Source organism: Aspergillus aculeatus (genome assembly GCF_001890905.1).
Source record: "Aspergillus aculeatus ATCC 16872 unplaced genomic scaffold ASPACscaffold_32, whole genome shotgun sequence".
In the NCBI taxonomy this organism is placed as follows: Eukaryota; Fungi; Ascomycota; class Eurotiomycetes; order Eurotiales; family Aspergillaceae; genus Aspergillus; species Aspergillus aculeatus.
Genome location: NW_017963007.1, coordinates 1 through 23787, shown reverse-complemented (window position 1 = coordinate 23787; position 23787 = coordinate 1). Strand labels below are relative to the sequence as shown.

Sequence of the window (23787 nt, the reverse complement as noted above, 5' to 3'; positions counted from 1 at the left end):
GACATTTGCCGCGGTTATATTTATTAATTATATAATAAATTTTAAAAAAATATTAATAAATAAAATATTTATTTTATTTATAATAAAAATAGTAATCTACTTTATATCTTTTCTATATTTTATTAAATATTATTTATTAAATCTGTCTTTAAAAATTATCAGTAGTTATATAAAAATAATATTTTTTTTATTATATAACAACTATTTAAATAAATTTTTATTTTATTAATTCGAAGCTCAGTTTGCGTTGCGCCGATACAGTTTTAATATAATTTTCTTTAAAAAAACTTTTTTATTAAAATTATAATTTATATAATACAGTTAGTTGTAATAATCTTTATATATAAATTTTTAAAAAATTTTAATTAAACTTTTAATAAATTTTTAATTTATTATAATATTTAATATAATCTTCTTCTATTCGTCCGACTAATTGTATTTATTTATTTATTATAAAACTTTATTAAAGTTGTTTAAAAAATTCTTTCAGTTTTCTTTTTTTATTTTATTATATTTATTTAATTTAGAGCTTTTTATTATATATTAAAATTTCTAAATATTTTATCTATTATTATAAATATATCTTTAAATTATACTATTTCAGTATTTTAAAATTTAATTTAAAAAAATATCTGTTGCGCTGTTTATTTATATAATTAATTATAAATATAAAAAACTTTTTTTCGGTCTAGTAGAATAACAGCTTTTATTAATTATAAATTTTATATATATATTTAATTTAAATAATTTATAATTATACTTATTTTTTCTATTAAATAATTCTATATTACAATACCGAAGACGGGATTTATAATTTAATTTATATAAATATTATAGAGAATTTCCCTCTGGTTTACTGTTAATAATAAAAGTTATATTATAATTTTATAATTTATTTATTTATTTTTTAAAAGCTAATTTTTATTTTACTATTTCCGTACAGAGGCTGATTAACTTTTATAAAAAAAATTATATATTATTATATATAGCTGCGGATACTGCAGTCGGCCGCAGTTTTTTTTAATCTATTTATTTTATTATTTTAATAATTTTTTTAATTTTATTTTATTTTATTTATATATTTAGTCGGACTCCGTTTAGAATTTTTTAATAAGCTATTTCTAATATTATAAAATAAATAGATTATATTAATTAAAATATGCCTTAGAATAAGAAGAAATAACTAAAAAACTATTTTATTTATTTATATAAAATTTCTTTATATATACTAAGCTAGCGCTAGTTTAGTATGTAGCATGCGAGGCCTCAGATATTAACTAATGTCTGAAGCTGAGCTCTATATTAGGGCCTTGGTTCTATAACAATTATTATCAGCTGAATTAAGAATTATAACAGTAAGATTAATAATATATATACTGATAAGCTACTACAGCTGCTGCTATTTTTTCTACTATCAGAAAATAAAACTATATTTAAAATTATACTAAATATATAATATTTATATACAGCTGATAAAAGTAAGAATCTGCTATTAAAACTATATATATTAACTAATATCTTTTAATTTATATATAATTAAAATAAATAATAAGAGGTTTAATCTACTTCGGACTGTACTATTTTAATATAAATAATTTAACTACAGTACTGGATAATATACTAATTTTTTTAAATAAGTTTTTTTATAGTATATTAAAGACAGAGAATTATCTATTTAATTATACTGTCGGATTCGAACTGAAAAGTAGCAACCGATTTAGTTAGATATTTATATAAAATTCTCTTTAAATAAACTACCTATTTAGTTATATATAATTAAAAGTTAGTATTTTAAATTTTATCTATTTAAATAGCTTAATTCTTCTGCTGGTTTTAAGCTTGCTTTTATATATAAAGTACAGTATCTACTATATAGTTAGCTTTTTAATAGAATTAGATAAAAAATTAATTAGTTTCTAAATATAAATATAATAAAATCTAAACTATAATAAAAATAACTATTAGCAGCTAATAATTTTATATAATTACTGCAGTTCAGTTTTATTCATTATATATTTTTATAAACTGACTCGACTATAGTAGGAGTTCTAAATCTATTTATAAACAGTTTTCTAATAATTATATAAAATATTTAATATATAAATAATATAATTATATTATTATTATTTTAAAAACAGCAAAATCTATCTAAATGAAGAGAAATAATAGAGATTGGTTGACTTAGCTGATAAAAAAACTTAATATAATTAATATTAAAAATAAAATAATTCTATTAAATTATTTAGTTCTAAATTTCTACAGCTTGCTTATATAGAATCCGGTAGATAGATTACTTAAAATATTAAATAATCTTCTTAAACTAAATATTGTATCGGTATTATTTATAAATAATAACTAAAAAGAATTTAGTCTTTTTGAAAAACTAATTTTTTATTATAGATTGTAGATTAGTATTAGATAAAACAGATCTAAGATTAAAGATTCTTCTAAATTTTTCTTAAAAATTTAATAGAGAAGATTTAAAAATTAGTTGCAGCTGAGAGGCATTCTATTAAAAAAACTTACTAAACTTAAATTATAATAAAAATTTAAGAACTTCGTGGATCATACCAAAATTTAGACTATAGATAATTAAATATATTTTATATAAATAGTAAAATTCTTAGTATTAAATCTCTTCTCTGTTTAATATTACTTTATATATAAAATTAATAATATTAAACCCTTCTCTGCTGTTTCTTCAGCTAATTAAATTATAGCGGGAAGTCCTTCTCTAATCACATTCAACCTTCAATAGTATAACCCCTTTTGATTAGTTAAATACTAAGAAAGGTCTGAGTTATTAACGTCACGACCGTTACGCTGAGAATGTATAGGTATACCATTGGCAATCCGCCATAGTTACAGGGGTTATCCATGACATAGATACCCGATGTTACCGGAATATCTATTTTAAATAAAAATAAATTTTATAAAACAGATATTAGATTCAGTTTATTTAAGTCAGGTAATATTACCGAAACATCTATTTCCAGTTTTAAAAACAGATTTTATAAAATAGAAATTAGATTTAATTTATCAAAGTCAGACAATGTTTCGAAACCAGCTTATAAAATCGGGCTTGTAAAAAAAGTCTGATATAATCTATACTATAAGAAATATATAGATTAGAAAAAGAAAGCCGATACTAATGGGATCCAAAACTACTAAACGGATTAAAAAAATAGCCGACAAGATAATACTTTAGAAAAATATTAAATATTAGAACTTTAATAATGTGATTTAAAATAGGATCGACAACTTCCGAGTCTTCGATAAATTTATATTAGAACAGTATATTACTTTAATTTTTAGTTTATAAAATAATTAATATTATAATTGTTTTTATTATTATATCGACCGGGATCAGTCCGATATAAATATAATTAATCAGATTCTTAACACTGATAAAAAGAATAGAAGATAATAAAATATTACTTTTATAAAAAACTGATATGTTTTTACTTTTAATCCTACTGTAGCAGTAGCTGTATTTAATTAAATAAATAATATAGCTGCAAGCTGCCAGACAGTATTAAATAAATTTATTAATTTTATTAACTTTTTTGAAAACGTATTCAAAGATGTTGCAGACAAGAAGAAGGAGGAAGCAGGTATATCTTAAAAGAAATATACTATTTTATATCTTTAAAAGTATAAAAATATAACTGTATTAGATTCCGGTGATACTTCTATTAATACCGATAGGGATACAGAAGAAGACAACAACAACAATAATAATAATTTGTATTATTCCGACGAGCTTATAAATAAATAATAAGAATATTATAAAAATAAGAAGACTACTTATTAATCGCCGTCCGCATATCTTCTATCCCATCTGCAGTTATTCTTTCCTTGCCTATTCATTCCTTATTTACATACATGTATGTATCCACGATAGCTTCAGGGAGTAAAGGATTAACAACTTCATACTGTCAGGAGATCTTGACGTCTTCACGTCTCCGTGTAGCAGAGTAGCTACAGAACCAGTGCTTCTATCTGTTATATTACTGTAGTAGCCAGTACAATTGTTTAGGCTGCAACGATAAGTATATCGTCAAGCAATAGCCTGCGGTAGGCCAAAAGGCGGACGTAGAGACAGAATATAAGAAAACAACAGGAGAGCACAGTAAAAGTCCTCAGAGTTGTTATGAACCTTGTAAAGGAGATATGAGTCCCTTGCGATCCCAGGGATGATATGGATGTCGCCATCACGGGCAGATCCGTGGGAAAGGGGACTAATGCCGGCATGAAGATGCCAAGAACCTTGCACTATATTTGCATTCTGCCGTTGCACTCTTCTGCTACAACTGCGGGTGTCGCTTAGATAATGGTGGTGTGATGACTGCTTTGGCATGCATACTGGCATGGATCATTGCAAGGCTGAAGCAGGGCGGAGCCTTTATGCTAAGGCTTAGCTGGTTGCCACACAGGGCCCCGTCTATCTGCAGGGTATCAATCAAGGCAGAGGAACATCGCGCGCCGCGAGGTAAAGCGTCAGTACGAGAGTATGAGTCGAAATGCTTCTAAGCTTATCTTCCCAGTTACAAAAGGACGGACGAGCAAGGACATACAACAGGGGGAATTTGTTACTGGTCACCTACTAATAACCCGGTCAAAAACAGGCGAGCCGTAAACAATTAACTTTTATTTCCTCATGTCAGGAATTTTCCAGACACGTTGCAGTAATTCCTTTGTGATATAGTTAACATCATACTCAAACCGTCATCCTTCGGTGTTGCGACTCAGAGCTTCGAAAGCAGCCAGTCTGAGATCAATCCAATTCTCGCTGTCAGAACCCCGTGGCAGACCTTTTTGTAAGTTGAGACCGAAGGAAAATTGCAATACCACAGCGTGATGCCCAGGCTGATAAGACCAGCGGCGACATAAATTTAGCTGAGGTTGAATATCTTTGAGAAAACGATGTAATAGTTCGTCGTAGTCTATCTTTTACAAATGAGGACTTCTTTTCCCCAATGAGAATGTTAACGTCTTGGCAAGAATTTTGTTTGTTTACGAGAGAATGCGTTTTCGGTCTCAACTCTGAGTCTCCCAGCGTCATTGGAAAATTGTCGAATCGTCCCCAGGCTCTAGTGACAAATCCTTTGTCTAAGTAGTCTTAATCAAAGAAAAGAAAGAAACGTAGTAACTACGTCTGATTTTTCTTCTTCATCTGCACATCCAACTCAAAATGCGATCAAGCAGATGTCTCCGCGCACCCCCGCCAGGTTCAGACGTTGATGACCACTTTCCGGCCTTGACCATCGCGATAACCGTCCAGGATCTTGTTCACAGCCGTGGAGTCCAAACCCTGAAGAGTACTGAAGGGCACCGGTCGCAGTGCTCCTTCCTTGACCCAGGTGGCCACTCTACTCCAAAACAACTTCGAGATTTGCGGGTAAAGTGCACTGAAGCCGAACGTCATCTTGTGCTCGAATCCAGCCGCCTTGGGCCCAATCTCAGCGGCACTGAACGCAGCTTCGGGGGTTCTATTGAGCGTGACCAAGCAGCCCCGTTGGGCATTCGACAGAACCGCAAGCCCCAGCTTCTGCTCCGGCGCATAGTTGACTGCATCGAAGACGTGCACCAAACCGTCCCCGGTGAGATCCCGGATCTGCTGGACGATGGCTTCGTCCCCAGCATGACGATCGATCACATGGGTCGCCCCGAGTTGCTTCAGCTCAGTCTGGTTGCGCGCAGACGCGGTCGTCAAGACTCGACCGAATCCGACTAGTTTGGCAAATTGAATAGCGAATCTGCCGCAGTTCGAGCCACCTCCAATGATGAGAATAGACTTGTCCAGATACTCCGACGTTGCTTGGGACGCCGGGGTCGCAGCCGGGACGGGCAGGGCCAAACCAGTGGAGTGGAACAGGGCGATGAAGGCCGCGATCGCGCAGACGGGGATCGTCGCGGCAGCTTCATCGGTGAGGCCGGCCGCTGACACCTTGGCCGCAAATCGGGCATCCACCACGGCGTATTGCTGCAAGCCACCAGCGTTGGCCAACACCTGACCCGGAGCGAAGTTTGCCTGGGCGAAGACATGGTCGCTGAGGAGAAATCCAGCCGCAGCCGCTTCGCGGCCGACTGCGATCACCTCGCCAGCAAGCTCATGGCCCAGGACTTGAGAGGATTGCTTGAAGAACAACCCCTCATCACGGGTCTTCTGATCTGCTGGGTTGACTTTATGGTTTTATTTCTATCAGCAAATTTGAGATTGATAGCAGGGAGGGGTTCACTTACGACTCGTGGCCGTGACCCGCAGGAGGAGCTCGTGGGAGCCGGCTTGGGGAATGGGTCGGTTGATCGAGATGGCCGGTTTCCCGACTTGATCGATGACAATAGCTTTCTGCATGGTTTTGTTGCACTCTTTTCAGTTTGCGGGGAGATTTTCAATGTGGAAGTATTCGAGTGACCAGGGGAGGGGAGCTACGGGCGTTATCTTGAGTTGGATCAATCTCGACCACTGCGTACCTACAATATATAGCATGCAATGTAGTGATTGTTGTAGTGGCGAATCAGAGTGGGTCCAGGGGGAAGGCTCCGCCGGAGCTCGGCATCGAAGCATTTCCCCAGGCTCCACTCGTAGAGTGGATCTGTAGAATCCCCGTTCGCACAGAAAAATGCTGCGCGGTTTCCATGGTGGACATAACGGGATAGTTGACCATTAAACCCGAACCAGCAGAACATGATTTCTAAGCAGCCAACGTGATGATTCTTATAAAACGCAGCGATCAATTGGTGTGTGCTACTGACATCACTTGTCTCATCTGTCTTTTCTGGTATTGCAATCCATAACCTCACTATGGCGTCCTATCTAGTCACCGGAAGCTCCCGAGGGATTGGCCTCGAGTTAACTCGCCAGCTAGCGGAAAGGCCCGAGCATGAGGTCGGCGTGGTCTTCGCTTCTGCGCGATCTTCCAACACGCCCAAGTTCCAGCAGCTCCTCCAGCAATTCAAAGACCGGGTGCTGTATGTCCCCTTGGACGTTACCGACCGGCAAAGCGCGCAAGATGCCGCGACTCTCGTTACCAATGCCTTGAACGGCCGGGGACTGGATGTACTCATCAACAATGCGGGCGTCATGAATTACAGCCCTATTGAGGAGATGTGAGTAGTTCTATGGCTATTCGAAGGCCAATGTACCCAGTCCATTGTGAGATCGGACTGACCATTTTGACATCCAGGGATGACCTGGAAGAGACTTTCCGGGTCAATGTGGCTGGAGTGCATAATGTCATCCGGGAATTCTTGCCTCTTCTGAGGAAGGGGGACCAGAAAAAGATCCTCAACATGTGGGTAGCCCACAACCCTGTTAGGGACATATTGGCTTATGACTTCTTATCTTAGCTCGACGAGTCTCGGGTCTATCACCAAGCAGCCCGTCTACAAATCGTCGCTGGTTCCCTCCTACAAGGTTACCAAGGCTGCATTGAACATGCTCACAGTTGCCTACTCCCAAAGTCTTGAAGAGGAAGGATTCTCGGTTTTCTGCGTTAGTCCAGGAGTAAGTCTACCTCATCTTCAAAAGACCTATCATCTCTCTCTAGTTGTTCATATAATTAACGATGACACAGTGGTGCAAAACTGATTTGGGCAGCGACATGGCTGATCTTCCAGTTGAAACGGGAGTTGCGGCGGTCCTCAGGGTTCTTCAAAGGGTTGGATGCGAGGGAAACGGGAAATTCTTCAATATCCACATTCCTGGATGGGAGGAAAATCCGGGGATGAATCAGTATGATGGAAAGGAATTACCTTGGTGATAAAGGGGTGGAAGGCGGGGAGAAGATAAATTTGAGGGACTATGTTTCAAAGATCCTATTTAATTCAATACATGATTCAATTTCGGGATTTCACCTCGCCCATTTAGTCTCTAGCCCTAATCTTACGCACCCTCCAAATCAGTTTCCGGGCATACTAGAACACTATGCGTTTGAGTTACAAGAGAAGCATATGCGAAAAGCATCTGCTACCTAGCTAAATCCACACAAAAATAAAAAGTCAATAGAAGAAAAATCCCTTCGGCACGGATAGTTTGATAAATACAACTCAACCCTGCCTCTTATAGGTACAATACCCTATGCAGCAAGAGCAAAACTGGTAGCACACTCCAACGCAAACCCAAAGCACCGAGCATACCACCCCTGTGACCAATAGCTCAATTCCATGCAATGAGGGGCGCCCTTGATCAAACTCCCATCAACGCGCGAACTGGTCCTGAATGCCTGGGTGCAGGTTTTGACTTCCTCCTCGGTCGCCTTGAAGAACACGTCATTCTGCACCAGCGCAAACATGACCGGCGCTCGGACATGGATCGCCCAGTCCTGTTTCCATACCGGAAGCCAATTCCCCGGGAACTGTTGCATTTCCGCAGGCGGAGAGAGCGCGTTGAGGCGCGCACTGTGCTCCAACACCTCGTTGTCGACGGTTCCCGGAAGGAACATGACTTGATCCTTGAACTGCAGCGGGAAGAGGACGCCGCCGGTATCGGCCGTCGGCTGCGGAGGCGGCCGGTTTTGCATGGCTTCGGATTGTGCGTCTCCTATCCCGGAGAGGATCAAGCCTCCCAAAGGGTAAGCTGGTGCCGGGTCTTGGCCGTGCTTCGCCGCGGCGACAATGCCCCCCATCGAGCCGAAGCTGTGGCACAGCAGCACGATGCACGTGCAGCCCAAGGGGATCCCGAACTCAGACCAGAGGGCGGGCAGAATGTGATGATGAAGCCAGGAGCCAGTCTCCACGAAGAAGTTGGATCCCTCAGGGAGCGGAGGGAAAGAGCTGGTGTCTCCGTAACCAGGTCGGTCGATCGCGATGAACGGAACACCTAGTGAAGCACTGGTTGCGGACGCAGAGAATCGTGGAGTTGCGTTGAAATATTGGCAATTGTATGTCCCCCCGTGGAGGCCGACGATCAGTGGAACATGACGAGCGGTCGCGGTCGCGGCTACCGGGAAAGAGCGGATGCCAGACATCGTGGCGTTATTCGCCATCGTGATCTTGAAAGACTGCATCATTGCGTGATGGGGGGCGGCAGGGAGATCCGAGCCTTCACTATCGACTGAAACAAATCTTGAAAGGCTCGACTAGCTAGCTTATCCAAGCTTATGAGGCTGTAGTCGATCGAAATTTGGGGTTTCTTCAAGGGTAACCCAACAACAGGGATCGAGCTACAATAAGTATACGCAAGCACGCGGGAAATTGGCCTCAAAGTGACACTGCATAAAAGTTGTGCACGGAGATAGGATGTAACTCGGGATGCCCAGTGTTCTCAATTATGTGAAATATCCAGACTGGAATTAATAATTCAGGCGCGTGCTCCATGTACAAGTTTATAAGTCCGATGGCTGATTCTGGTGGAGCGTAAATCGCAGATTCTTATTCGCCTCGGCCTCGGACCGAGTCGCGGCTCTTAAGTCCGGCCCAGATCCCGATCTATGAAGGCCATTCCGGGTCGCTATTGAACACTACAGCCCCTTGAAACAATAAAACTCCGGTCCCTTTTCCAAGGGCAAGTACAGCCCATCATGGATCTCGAAACAATGTGTCGTTTCGCACTTGCACATGAGGAGATATCGAGATGCAAGTAGCTGGAGGTTGCTTTCTTTCAGGATAGTTTATTCAAATGCTTGTCAAGCTATGTCAGTTACTGTGCAAGTACACTCTTCTCAGCCGAAGTCGGGGATTACTGGTACTCTCTCGGTGGGATAGTGCTTTGGTCTCTATTACTACTATGTCGTGCGAGGAACTATATCTCTCACCAGTTGATTACCAGTTCACACAACATATGTACTGGTTCTACAAGGCTATATCGGCGGAAGGCAGCCTAAATAACATGCCCGAATAAAGTAGAGGATAGACTTTGACCTCGCTATGGCTGCGCATCAACGTCCGTCAGGGGGTAGCCAATTATAGCCATTGGATCGAAGTCCTCCAGGTTTTGCCACAGCGGCAACATAAACACAGGCAGCGATTGTTCAGAGATGCAGGGATCCTGGATTAGATCCAAGCTCAGGTTGGGCTCATACATAGAAGGACCTTGCCTAGGAAATGAGAACACAGGAGCAGGCTCGGTGCACGATTTCCTTGGTTGTAGCTCGTCACTCCATCCTGGTTCTCTAATGACCGCCATGTTGGGAGTATAACTTGGCCACGGAGATTGTATATTAAGAGGAGGTCGTATCATGTTCTGGAACTGGCTCATTGTAACCTATTGGGGCAAGTAAGTGCTTCTACTCGCCCAACATTCCCCTACCACATAGAATACTCACATTCAACTTCTGCAGGAACTCAGTGGCCAATGAGCTCCTTGGAGCTAGTTCTTCAATTATGGTCTTACCCTCAAAAGCTTCTTGGAGGACAACGCCCTTGGTTGCGGAGGGAGCGGGTATCTTAAGCATGAAGACAGTAAGTGACATGATGGCTGCGTAGGTGGTGGATACCATGGTAGCGCGGGCGGAGTAGTTCATCACATTCATTCTGTGAATTGAGTAGCCTGTGCTGACAAGGTTGCGTGTCACGGTGAAATATAACTTGAGGTATGAAAGAACCGAGGGATCGATGTCGCACTCAGCATTTCGAGGAGCCAGCTCTAGCAGCGGTTCATAGAGGGCCATCTGCACGTACGCATACGCGATGCGTAAAAGCTGTCGAATACTGTATGGACTCAGACTTGAAATCTCCCGGAGGGTGCAAGGGTATGAAACTCACCGTTCAGTCTGAAGAGATCTCTGAGACCCAGGTCGCAGCTCGCTTGGAAGAGTTTGAAACCATTCTTTGAGTTTTGTTTCAATCGAACGCATACCAGATCTTTGTATCAGGCCTTCTACATCACTCGCAGATCCCGCCGTCAAGCTCTGGAAGACTTTGCGATGCCTCATCACCGCTGGCATGATTGCAGTCAGGGCGATATGCATATTGATTCCAGTCGTTACGGCGTTTGTATCTTTTCCGGGATCTGCGTCACTCTCTCCTCTACCATAATCCTCCATGATCGGCTCTGCATAGGGTTGGTAAACGTCGTTGATACTGAGCAATGATGGGATATCCAAAAACGAGTTGCTGTATATATCTAGTCGCCAGATGGTCCAAAAGACACGCTTTTGTGTTTCGCGTTTGACAAGGTCATGAGCATCGATTTCAGGTCGATGCAATCCTAGAGCCACTGCTGACCGAAGTGCGAGGCCTGTGTAGGTGTGGCACTGCTCTAATTGGCCCGATGACTGAAAGAAAATCGCGATAAAACATAGTGACTGTAGCGAAATGATGCTGTGATCTTCGACAGGGTCGAATAGCCTTAATGCCAACCTTAGATAATTTGGCCTATTTGAATCTTGTATTAGAGTTGTGTGTCCGCTATGGCAGCAATGCATTATCCAAAGGAGGCCATATGCTGACTTACCCTCCAATGAAATTAGCTGTGAATGAGTCCTGGGAAAGACTGCCACTGGGCGATAACCCTCTCGAGAAATGGCTTCCCAGCGCCAGTGCCGCAAAGAGTAGAGCGAGTGAATGGGGGTACTTCTGCCGAAGAACTTCAGGTGGAGTGCTGTATATCAGTTCAACCATCATATAGAAGGATGGCTCGTGGACAAATTTTTGCAATGCACATGCATCTTCCAAAGCATGTCGCAGCAATACGTAGGCAACCTCCTTGCTCGGAAGGCTCTCGCTTATCTCTGCGCCGATATCTTCAGCGGCTGGTATTTGCGGTGACACAGCGGATGATTCCTTTCCATCGTCAACTATCAGCTGAGCCAATAACTGAGGCGAGAACAGAGAAGCTGGAACATACCTCCGCGCTGCTGCGACTGGTACATGACGCAATGGTAGGGACTACGTTATTTGCTCTGGTTGTGGAATCCGCCTCGGGGTTCTGAGAGCCCAAGTTTGCGTCCACAGCTCTGAGCAACCTCTCAGCTTTTTGCAGGCGTGCTTCTAGCTGAAGGACGGTTTCAACACCAGATTTGGGCCGACGAGATGGAGTTACATATGTACAGCCTATGGAAAGCCGAATGAGGTGAGAGTAGACGTACGCATCCAGCAAGAGTGCTTACTTTGCTCGTAGACCCGGCAATGAGTACATGGAGATAGACCATCACATTTGATTTTCCATCGTCGGCATTGATCGCAAGCCTTGGTGACTCGACGCCTCTTGGGTATGTTACGCGGCTCGAGAGTAGGGTCCATTGAGAGAACAATTATCCTTTGGCGGGCGGGGCCGGTTGATTTGCGTGAACGTATTGGATGGAGCTGCAAGATGAAGAGTCATGGCAGAAAAAGACGGATTTCGGCCGGGTGGTGAAATTCTGTTTGATTATTAATCGTGATGTCAGTTGGGAGATTTTTAGGTTTTTCACTTTCTTAGCTAATTTAAAGTCAAGTCAAACCTTAGAAACTGTTATGTTCAAGAAAGATCCCTATCCGGGACCACTGACCATGAACTTATTAAGAAGCTTATTGTACTCTTCTCTCTTATTGCCTCTTGAATACATTCCGATTACTCACAAGCCGAAGTAGAATATTAACTTACCCACAGCGGAGGGTATTTGGTCTGAGTTCCCGCTAATTCGCGACAAGAACCTGCGGAGGGTTTGCGGTATATCTGCGGTAGATCTTTCGAAAAACCCAGTCATCGGATAACCGGAGCCCTCGTAGCCACACAGTACCAACAGTAGCTGCAACTACCCTGGAGTACGGTGATATGAACCTTTATCCCCGAGGTATACTTCCGTATCGGCAGGATCGACTCCGGAGTATGCCCCGACCCACCTCTGGCCGTCAGCCGGCGGAAACAAGCAATTCGGAATATGATTCGCTCTAAGAGGGTGGCAGAATACTGATTGCGGGTCAGGGATTCCGACGTCAAGGTTGCAGGTGCCCGCCGTGAGGAACGGAACTGACTGCTGCTTTGGTAAACCTTGAACGAACTTACCACCCTTCATCTTACTAATACTCTTAGTCAATTGTGAATGACGTGGCGCAAATTCGAGACTGTTTGTCTACTGTGTATTTATAGCGAAAGGCCTTCCAAATCGAGACCCATAAAGGAATCTTTCTTTCCCTCACGACACTTCTTCGCTTCCTTATACAACAGTTTTTGCTCTTAGACTGTGCAATTTCCCAATGGTTCGAGTGACAATTGTCGGGGGCGCGGGCCGTAAGCACAGAATTTTCTTTTCCTCAGTTGTTGCATCTGCTAATTCTCATTTGATCACAGGTGTCGGCCGTGCAATCGTGGAAGAACTTGGAGCCCAAGGCAAGCACGAAATCCATCTTTGGACCAGACGGGTATGTGAAAGAACACTATGCATTTGCTTGAATGTCTCCTGTTTTAATACTGCAGCGACAGGATCCTTCGGAACATCAGATTCCCGGAGTCAAGACTCTTCAAGTAACGGACTACAGCCATGAAAACCTGGTCAATATGCTCCGAGGAACTCATACCGTCTTGGCTTTCTTCAACCCTATGAGTGACCCTGGTAGCAACAACCAGATTGCATTGATCGATGCAGCCGTGGCTGCGGGTGTAACAAGACTCGCACCCAGCGAATGGGCAGGGTATGATCAATTGAAAGCCAATGTGTGTTCGTCTCGCATCGCTAAAGGAATCTTCTATTACTCTCTTTAGTAAGGTTCGCTCGGGTATCCAGATGTACGATATGAAAGAGCCAGTTCTTGACCACCTGGAAAACTTGAACAAAGACAAAAAGGTCCGTATTCATCTTCCGCCTACCATAAGCCCCCCCCCAAGATCCGACATTTCTAATAAATGTATACCAAGCTGTAGGTGATCGAATGGGGTCTCTTCCAGCCTGGTCTACTGATGGATTACCTTGCCCATCCGTGCCCTCCTTCGAAGAATTTCGATACTTTCCCTCTCTTATTTGACCTTGAAAATGCCCGTGCTGTTTTTGTCGAGGACGGTACATCCCCAGTTGTCTTTACATCCTCTGCGGATGTCGCAAAGGTTGTGGCACGTGCTATCGACTACCCTGATGCCTGGACCTTTGATGGTGGGATTGTTGGCCAGAGAACGTCGTATAAGGAGATTGTCGAAACGGCTGAGAGGATAACCGGTAAGACATCCACAGGATCCATCATTTTTTGATCAAGCCAAAGCGTCTTCAAGCCAAAGCGTCTTGCCACTAAGACTGACGGTTCCTCAGGCCAAAAGTTTACAATCTATTCTCTTCGTCCCGAAGATCTTGAAAAAGGAGAGTTCAAGTCTCCATGGATCCCTGCCTATGCGCCTGATCTATCGGCCGAAATCATGAGAGACGTCGTAGTACCTTTTATTAGCGGCTGGGCTTTGGGCATTTCTAAAGGGGTTGGGGATGTGAAGCCGGTTTGGAATGAGCGGTTCCCCGATATCGACTATGAGACAGTGGAGGATATGCTCCGCGGCGCCTGGGGGAGAATCCAAGCTCAAAGGAAATCGGGATGAAGGGCCTGAAAATATTCACAAGCAATTAGCAATTGCTTTTGACGTTCACTACGCGAATTAGTGCTATTGTCATTCATCTTGTTTCTGATAGCTGTTTGAACTCACTATAAACTCGGATTACAAGCAAACCTATTGAGAATTAACATTATGTGCAATTATTCGTGTCATGGATAACCTGCGGAAACATAGCGAAATAGCGGTGGTTTACCTACGTGTCCCCTGCGTACAGGTCATGACGTCAATGACTCTCGGTTTCTCAGTACTTAACCCCTAGGACCTTGCTAGACCTTCGGGATAGCAAGGATTAGTCTTGAAAATTAAATAGACTGCTGCTATTCTATACCTAACTGACCTATTTTCCCTTAACAATTCGCTAGAAAGCTAAAGATGAATTACTTCTATCAACCAGATGCATTTTGATAAGTTGCCTTCGCTTGCGGACCATTATAGGGTGCGTTATTATTTTGTCCAATTTTGGTCGCTTTTCTGAAGAAATTACAAGAGGCTCTAGGATAGAAATAAGATAGAAGCTTCCTCAGTGTTAGCCACTGAGTGCAAGCTAGTATCCCTTGTATCCTAAGCTAGGCTGTTACAATTTCATCCAGTTTATTAACTAACATATTCGGACAGCAAAGCAGCGCAACAGCAAACTGTTGCTCTTTACTATAGCTACTACTAGAAGCTAGAACTTTAATTTAGTATTTAAAATTGATATAAAGCTTATATAATCTAATATACGATAGAAACCTAGAGTATAATATACTTATAGTAACCATATAAATATATAACAAGACTAAATGAAATAAATAGAGCACTTTTTAGATAAAATCTATTTTATAATAAAACTATTGTGAATTGAACATAAAAAATAGATAATGATTTATATTATGATATAGTCTATCCTATTATCTCCCTACTACTAAAAATTGGTTCTAATCAATTCGTTGAAGTTTTTATCCTATTTAGTAGTATATAGCTAAGGTAAGAACAACGGTTCGCTGTCATACTGCTTTGCTGTCCGATTGTGAGGACTATCCCTGGTGTATGCCGGCTTTAATGTAAATGCACCAGCTTAGAAATTAATTCTGGATCACAAGCTAGAAAGTTCTTCAGATCATGATGGAACCAGATATTGAGCTCTAAATACCCACTACAGCACCTTGGCGTTCTTCTTACAAACGTAAACTCCGATGTTTCCGTTTTTCGTCTTCTAAACGCCGGCACACCACAAAATTAATAGCTGTGATTGACTAATCTGCATGGAACTCTATCATAAGCAAGATCTGCATGAGCTTTCACAGTATCTAGGGGTCTGGTGTATGGTGTATTAGCGACCTATAAATATCGTCCACGACGCTCTTCCCCCCTTTTCAACTCACTGCATCATTCTATCTTTTATTTGATCATTGTCCACAACTTCCACGCGTACAATGAGGACATTACTCCTTATCATACCATACCTCTTGGTCGCCGTAACCGGTCTGGCCACCAATAGCCATTTTCGACATCACCCAAAAGCTACCGTGAAGAATGGCACTCTTCTTGGCGTCTACAACCCGCACTTTGCTCAAGACTTCTTCTTGGGAATCCCTTATGCACTGCCACCAGTCGGAGACCTGCGATATCAGCACCCTCAAGCAGTCAACGAATCATGGGCAATGAAATCAGCAACGGAGTACGGGCCTTGGTGTCACTCTGCACCCCTCAACCTTCCAGGCTTCTCTCAGAAGGGATTTCTTCACACAGAGAGTGAAGACTGTTTAACCCTTAATGTTGTAAGACCGAGTGGGGTCAATGAATGCAGCAAACTCCCTGTACTGGTTTGGATCCACGGTGGCGGTCTTCAGGAAGGCGGCAGTGCTGATCAAAGATACAACATGACCTTTCTGGTTGAGGAGTCTGTGCGGATGGGTACGCCAATCATTGGGGTCAGCTTCAACTATCGCCTCTCAGGATTTGGGTTTCTCTACGGTCGTGCTGTCAATGAATCACGACTTGCTAATCTTGGTCTTTACGACCAACGGAAGGCCTTGTTCTGGATTCAAGAAAATATTGCCGCCTTTGGTGGTGATCCTTCGCGGGTCACTATCTCCGGCGAGTCTTCTGGTGGCATATCCGTCGGACACCATTTCCTGTCCTTTGGCGGCCGTGATGAGGGGTTGTTCTCCGGCGGAATCGCGGAGAGTGGAGGTCCGCTGACGCCCAGTGCCCTCCTTTCCTTGGACCAGCAGGACGTGCTCTATAGGAAAGTGTTGAACCAGACCAACTGCACCGGAGCAGCCGACAGTATTGATTGTCTTCGCGCGATTCCTGCTGAGACATTGAAGCTTGCTTTCCAAGGGGTCTCATTTTACCCCGTGATAGACGGCGCTATGATCGAAGGCTTGCCTTCTGTTGCCCTGAGAGAAGGCCGGTTTGTGAAGCGGCCACTTCTCACGGGCAGTAACACCAACGAGGGTACGGCGTTCTCCATTCCTGCTAAAATCAAAGTGGATGACGCCGCCGATTTCGCGGCTTTCGCGACCGCTTTCGACACAGGACATGGCCTCTCACCAGAAACCATCAAGGACCTAGCGACAATGTACATCCAGGATGTTTCCAGCGAAGAGGCACAGACTGCCCTTGGCACTGTTTCCCCGTCCCCGGGTTCATCTTATGGATCTCTCTGGGGCAAAGCAACGTTGTACCTGGGAGACAGTATGTTCCACGCTGGTCGACGCTACGCCACCGACATGTGGCGGACGCATGGAGTCCCATCATACAGCTATCGGTTCGATGCCGTGCCGAATGGGATTGACCCCAAAATTCTCGGCGCAACCCATTTCCAAGAGATTGGCTTCGTGTTCCGGAACCATGCCGGCGTAGGCTACGCCACTAACCCACTTGCCTCCAACTCTACCAGCCTGGCACGCAAGTACGACGACCTCGCCGTCCTCATGAGCCGTATGTGGATCAGCTTCGCTGTTGCCAAGTCCCCGAATTCACACCAAGGTAAGATAAGATCAACTCTCTGGTTAGCCTCATCTGGACTCCAACGCTAACAGATGCAGTCGCGAATTTCGACCTCAAATGGCCGGTCTACAACGCTGCGGCCAGGAATATGGTCTTCCGCTTGGATAATACCCACTTGGAAGTTGACACTTGGCGACAAAAGGAAATCGATCATATCATCAACGTTTTCGAGCAGTATAGAATCTAGCCTGGACTATGATTCTCGTCAATAAGCTCCGCGTTCTCGGTCGTTGGGCTTCGCCACCTAGCTATCGGAACCGTCCGGTCACAGACCCATTGCGGTTTTCGTGATGTTCAATCATGTTTGGGACAGTCCCTAGACACCGGAGTCGGCAAAGTCAAAATCAGGAGCAAATATGGCAGCTGGAGGTGGAAAGCTGCGTATTTCTTTACTGAGCCGTGTATTCTAGAGCCTCTTTCGCGCCCGTTCTCTTCTTTTCTTTCATTTTCTCTTCTTCTCACTATATCCCGGCTAGTTCAACACGAAAGATTCAGGTTGGATTTGCAAGGTTCTGTCATTAGATGCATGTGGAGGGGAGCTTGTGCCATATTAAGTAACTCGAAGGGTGTTTTAGTGGTAGATGGGAATAGTTATTTCTAGTTTGTCAATAGAACAATATCATCTACTTGTGGAGCTCGCTCGAGATCAAGATAAGTCAATGCAGTGTTGCGCCCAGGTATAGAAAGGGCATCAAACATCCGGTCGCACTACATGAAACCACTAGATTTGGGGCATTAAATTAAGATGAGAGTGTAAGAGAACAAGATGTGATATATAGATACAAGCGGTGTGCTTGCGGCAGTATTAAGCATCGACTATAAAACCGATGAATTGTCCCAGAAAGATTAAATGATGTGGAGAGTAACGGAATCCGATCGACCAAGAGCCAGATCGGATGAAGTAGTTCCAACAAGTATCACATTCATGATACATTATGAAGAGTAAATTACGCACTGCAGGTCTTTGACTGCTGGGATTGCAATGATCGGATCACTGGAGGAGAATTCAAAACTCGTTATCAATAATCTTCCCTTTGGTGGATTGGCGTCCTATTCTGGCGTCCTATTCGACAAGAGAACGACCCGAGTATTCCATGCTACTTGGGTTATTTTACCTGATATAATAGTGGTGTATTGATTAAATCGGTATACTAGTAGAAGACTAAACTTAACATACTGAAGACAACAAGTATAGATAGATTTATACCTACCACTCTATCCGCTCTGACTAAACAGAGTTCTGCCGGTTCTTGCCCACCCCTACATATCTTGCGATTTCTTCCGCCGGCCGTCGGCTCGCGATCGCCACCTTATTCACAATCGGCGAATTCAATGGTTCAACTATGATTCGGTGATAGGGGAGATAACCTCTATTCTCCGTGATATCGTACGTCATGGTGATCAAATGCTGTACATCTGGCAAACCATAAATACTCCAGGTTAGCAGAGTGAGTGAAAACGAGATTACAGAGAACAAAGAAACGAATTGAATACTTCAACTAGTAGAGACCACTTAGCCGATCAAGACTGATCAACCGCCATGCCTCCTGCTCCGCCACCTCCGCTGAAATCTAATCTTCATCGGCATCGCCAGCTCGCACCCAATGCGTCAATCCGCGTTTCTCCCCTCTGCCTTGGGACGATGAATTTTGGAGAGGCTTGGAAAGAGAGGATGGGGGAGTGTTCCAAGGAGACTGCTTTCCAAATTCTCGATCACTTCTTCGAGAAAGGGGGAAACTTCATCGATACTGCTAATGGCTATCAAAACGAAGAGTCCGAGATGTGGATCGGTGAATGGCTGGCGACCCGACAAGTTCGAGATCAGGTGGTAATCGCAACCAAATTTTCGGCCAGCTATAAGGGGTATGAGCAGGACACCATCCAGTCAAACTATGGGGGCAACGGCATCAAATCCATGCGCCTTTCTTTGGCTGCTTCTCTTAAGAAGTTACAAACCGAATACGTCGACATCTTCTATGTTCACTGGTGGGACTATGCCACCACCATTCCGGAACTGATGCACGCACTCAACGACTTGGTCTCTGGGGGGAAGGTCCTTTATCTCGGCATTTCCGATACCCCATCCTGGGTGGTTACGAAAGCCAATCAATATGCGCGTGATCACGGCTTGCGCCCGTTCGTGGTCTACCAGGGGATGTGGAATGCGTCGATACGTGACCTAGAACGGGAGATCCTGCCCATGTGTCGGGATGAAGGGATGGCCATCTCTCCATATGGGACTCTGGGCCAGGGGCGATTTCAGACCGAGGCCACCTTCCGCCAGCGCGAGCAGACTCAGACGGGGCGCAAATCAAAACCTCCAACCGCGGTGGAGATCGCCGTCTCCAAGGTGCTCGAGGGGATTGCGACCAAGAAAGACACAGACATCACCAGTGTCGCACTGGCCTATGTCATGCAGAAAGCGCCCTACGTGTTTCCGATCGTGGGGGGGAGGAAGGTGGACCACCTTCAGGGAAACATCAAGGCTTTGAGCATTGCCCTAGATGCTCAGGAGCTTGCACAAATTGAAACCAGCTACGAGTTTGATCCTGGGTTTCCCCATACCTTCTTAAGTGGTTCTCTGTTCACGGAGGAGAAACCGTGGGCGGCCCAAAAGCCCGACGATGTTTGGTTGACCAAACTGATCGGCACCTTCGACTGGGTTCAACCGCCGACTCCTATTATCCCTCCCTCTGCCAACCAGTAAAGGAATCGGGGTCCACCAATTTGCTCTGCCATGATACACAGGACACAACTTGTTCTGAGTTTAGTGCCTAGATCTATGTGACTGCGCGATCATTGATTTATGCCCTAGCCATCACAGTCCCTAGTTTCGGAAGGGGCTGTGCTTTATCTCTTTGTTCTGCATGTGAGAGAGGATTTCGGAAAAGTGGGCCTTTGTACTGTAGTAGCGCTATAGAACCACTGAAAAACAGATTAACATGTATTAGAGCATATTGCTGAGAACAACTTAAAGCGGTTATCACTCAGTTGAATCATTTATCTGTTATAAAAAACGGTGCTTTGATATTAGGGATCGGGGTAGAGTGGATTTTGGTTGAAAAACAGGTTAAAAACCAAGCGTTTGAAATCTGTATTTGGATGTATATTTTATTGTATACTGATGTTTTTAAAATGTAATTAAAATTTAATCTTATTTATATTTATATTTTACATTTTGAATACAGTCCAATACAACTATGTCCTATTTAATACATTACTAATCAATTTCAGACCATTTTTCTTAGTCAATTTTTAACCGTTGAGGAATATACCGTATTGGTTATGTATTCGGTAATAAGAATATATATATAATATCGATATTATATTCTATAGTATAAATTACAATACATTAAATTATATAAAGATTTATATAGTATTTTATTTTTATATCTGTATCTGTATTTCTTAACCGTTTTGCTTAAAACGGTTAACCGTCAGTGTTATGGGACCAAGGCCCTGATATAGAGCTCAGCTTCAGATACCAGTTGATGTCTGAGGCCTCGCACGCTACATACTAAACTAGCGCTAGCTTAGTATATATAAAAAAATTTTATATAAATAGATAAAATAGCTCTTTAATTATTTTTTTATTTTAAAATATATTTCGATTAGTACAATCCATCCGTTCTGTAATATTAGAAATAGCTTATTAAAAAGTTTTAAACAAAATCCGATTAAACGTATAAATAGAATAAAATAGAACTAAAAGAATTATTAAAATAATAAAATAAATAAATTAAAAAAAACTACAGCCGACTGCAGCATCCGCAGCTATATATAATAATATATAACTTTTTTTATAGAAGCTAATCAGTCTTTATATAAAAATAGCAAAATAAAAATTAATTTTTAAAAATAAATAAATAAATTATAAAAATATAATATAATTTTTATTACTAATAGTAAATTAAAAGAAAACTTTTTATAGTATCTGTATAAGCTGAATTACAGATCCCGTTCTTAATATTTTATTATAGAACTATTTAATAAAAAAATAAATACAACTATAAACTATTTAAATTAAATATATATATAAAATTTATAATTAATAAAAGCTGTTATTCTACTAAATCGGAATAAGTTTTTTATATTTATAATCAACTACACAGACGGGCAGTATAACAGATACTTTTTTAAATTAAATTTTAAAATACCGAAATAATATAATTTAAAGATATATTTATAATAATAAATAAAATATTTAGAAATTCCGATATACAACAAAAAGTTCTAAATCGGATAAATATAATAAAATAAAAAAAAAAGTAAAAGAATTTTTAAATAATTTTAATAAAACTCTGTTATAAGCAGATAGATATAATTAGTCGGACGAATAAAAAAAACTATATTAAATATTATAATAAATTAAAAATTTATTAAAAATTTAATTAGAATTTTTTAAAAATCTATATATAAAGATTATTGTAACTAACTGTATTATATAAATTATAATCTTAATAAAATATTTTTTTTTAAAAAAAGTTATATTAAAACCGTACTGATATAATATAAATTAAATTTTAAATTAATAGAATAAAAATCTACTTAAATAACTGCTGTATAGTAAGAAAAATACTACTTCCGTATAACTACTAATAATTTTTAAAAATAAATTTAATAAATAATATTTAATAAAATATAGAAAAGATATAAAGCAGATTGCTGTTTCTATTATAAATAAAATAAATATTTTATTTATTAATATTTTTTAAAACTTACTGTATAATTAATAAATATAGCCGCCGCAATATTTATTTTTTAATAATAAAAACAATAATATATTTTTTTCAGACAAAGACTCCGATTCGGAAAAAAAAAAGTTTAGTATAAAATTATATATTTAAATAAAAATTACTAAATAAAACTAAAAAAAATAGAAAAATTTTAAAAAGAAATATATAATTATATATTTTTTTTTAATAAAGATTATTTTAAATCTTACTGCAACTGCCCGTATTCTTATTAATTTAGAATATCTAATTTATAATATTATAAATAATATATTTATTAAAGCAAATAATCTATTAATTATTAATATTATTTTAAGGCCGGTATAAAAAATCTTAAATAATAAGATATTAATCTATTCTATCGTACGAATAAGAATAAATATAAGATTTTATATAAAAGAAGAAGCGTACTTTTATATAATATTTAATAATTTTAGATATAATTTAATTTTAAGAAAAAGCTGGCTGTTCTATTATAATAAAATTCTAAAAACCGGACCGAAGACGATTATTTTTATATATAATTAAAATAAAATTAAGAGATTTATTATATTTATAATATATAAATCTAAAACTTCAGCCAATTGTAAGAATAGGATTTAAAAACTATCTGCGGAAAAGATCTGAAAAAAGTATAGAAATATTTACAGTCTTATTTATTAATATTTAAAAAATATTTTAAATTAAAAAAACAGCTGATCTATATATAATATTTTTTAAATATTATTAAAACTTTCTGCTTTTCTTTCAATCAGAGAATACAGAAAAACTACTGTTATATTAAAAAAAAAATATCAACTATAAAATTGAGTTTATATATTAGAATAAAAAAAAGCTAAAAGTCCCGTAGGGCTCTTTCTATAATATATTCTAAAAAAAATTAACAGTTTTATAATCTAAACTAATTAAACTATTAGAGAAGAATTTTATATAAATTAGCTATTTTTCAGCAGCAGCTCCGGTACTTTTTATATAAAAATTAAAAAAGATTTAAGATTCTATATAAATCATCGAGTGTTTAATATAATTATAAAGAATTACTATCCGCTTTTTTTAATCTATAAGATTCTAAATCAAATTGGAAAAGTAAAATAATTTATTAAATTAGATATTTCGTCCGCTTTTTACAAAATCTGTATTATAGAAGATTAAGAATAAATAACAGCTTTTCATACGCGGTACGGGCTATATAAATAACTAGTAATATTCTTTAGACTGGTAAATGCTTTAAATATCTTTCAGAAATATATTAACTAAGTACTATGCAAATACCTTGACAAATTCTATTTAATTTATATTGACGATGTGTTAATCTATACAGATGGAGACGTTAAAAAGCACCGCGAACACATACGAAAAGTATTACAAAAACTGAAGGAAGCCGGCCTGTTTTTGGATATTAAAAAGTGCGAGTTCGAAAGAAAGGAAACCCTCTATCTTGGATTTATCGTACGCGCAGGGCAAGGTGTTAAAATGGATCCTAAAATTAGGGTTTACATTAGGGTTTACATTAGGGTTTACATTAGGGTTTACATTAGGGTTTACATTAGGGTTTACATTAGGGTTTACATTAGGGTTTACATTAGGGTTTACATTAGG

The 23787-nt window shown here is 40.0% G+C and overlaps 8 protein-coding genes across 8 annotated transcripts; 5 read left to right on the top strand and 3 right to left on the bottom strand.

The window, feature by feature from the left end:
- Positions 1–5213: 5213 nt before the first annotated feature.
- On the bottom strand, positions 5214–6358 carry ASPACDRAFT_1860802 (zinc-binding alcohol dehydrogenase family protein; the record flags this gene model as incomplete). Its single annotated transcript, XM_020197771.1, has 2 exons — positions 5214–6186; positions 6247–6358. The coding sequence occupies 2 exons, from the start codon at positions 6356–6358 to the stop codon at positions 5234–5236; spliced, it is 1065 nt and encodes a 354-aa protein (XP_020050970.1). The 3' UTR covers positions 5214–5233.
- Positions 6359–6808: 450 nt separating this feature from the next.
- On the top strand, positions 6809–7766 carry ASPACDRAFT_65078 (SDR family oxidoreductase; the record flags this gene model as incomplete). Its single annotated transcript, XM_020204074.1, has 4 exons — positions 6809–7113; positions 7191–7298; positions 7354–7510; positions 7581–7766. The coding sequence occupies 4 exons, from the start codon at positions 6809–6811 to the stop codon at positions 7764–7766; spliced, it is 756 nt and encodes a 251-aa protein (XP_020050969.1).
- A 218-nt stretch (positions 7767–7984) lies between these two features.
- On the bottom strand, positions 7985–9151 carry ASPACDRAFT_1877518 (uncharacterized protein). The gene has a single exon (XM_020198107.1). It carries the CDS (start codon positions 9012–9014, stop codon positions 8082–8084), a length of 933 nt encoding a protein of 310 aa, XP_020050968.1. The 5' UTR covers positions 9015–9151; the 3' UTR covers positions 7985–8081.
- Positions 9152–9868: 717 nt separating this feature from the next.
- Positions 9869–11816, bottom strand: ASPACDRAFT_65076 (fungal specific transcription factor domain-containing protein; the record flags this gene model as incomplete). Its single annotated transcript, XM_020204073.1, has 5 exons — positions 9869–10207; positions 10269–10653; positions 10708–11319; positions 11399–11741; positions 11792–11816. The coding sequence occupies 5 exons, from the start codon at positions 11814–11816 to the stop codon at positions 9869–9871; spliced, it is 1704 nt and encodes a 567-aa protein (XP_020050967.1).
- Positions 11817–13054: 1238 nt separating this feature from the next.
- On the top strand, positions 13055–14511 carry ASPACDRAFT_128149 (uncharacterized protein). Its single transcript, XM_020197105.1, has 6 exons — positions 13055–13156; positions 13217–13287; positions 13349–13557; positions 13628–13709; positions 13787–14075; positions 14166–14511. The coding sequence occupies exons 1-6, from the start codon at positions 13123–13125 to the stop codon at positions 14441–14443; spliced, it is 963 nt and encodes a 320-aa protein (XP_020050966.1). The 5' UTR covers positions 13055–13122; the 3' UTR covers positions 14444–14511.
- A 1362-nt stretch (positions 14512–15873) lies between these two features.
- ASPACDRAFT_55720 (uncharacterized protein) lies at positions 15874–17642 on the top strand (the record flags this gene model as incomplete). Its single annotated transcript, XM_020203045.1, has 3 exons — positions 15874–15922; positions 15962–17434; positions 17488–17642. The coding sequence occupies 3 exons, from the start codon at positions 15874–15876 to the stop codon at positions 17640–17642; spliced, it is 1677 nt and encodes a 558-aa protein (XP_020050965.1).
- A 1353-nt stretch (positions 17643–18995) lies between these two features.
- Positions 18996–20162, top strand: ASPACDRAFT_37617 (aldo/keto reductase; the record flags this gene model as incomplete). Its single annotated transcript, XM_020200319.1, has 1 exon — positions 18996–20162. The coding sequence occupies one exon, from the start codon at positions 18996–18998 to the stop codon at positions 20160–20162; it is 1167 nt and encodes a 388-aa protein (XP_020050964.1).
- Positions 20163–23445: 3283 nt separating this feature from the next.
- ASPACDRAFT_19620 (uncharacterized protein) lies at positions 23446–23673 on the top strand (the record flags this gene model as incomplete). The annotated part of the gene is made up of 1 exon (XM_020198886.1): positions 23446–23673. A coding segment is annotated over one exon (228 nt), but the record flags the coding sequence as incomplete, so codon positions are not given.
- Positions 23674–23787: the final 114 nt, after the last annotated feature.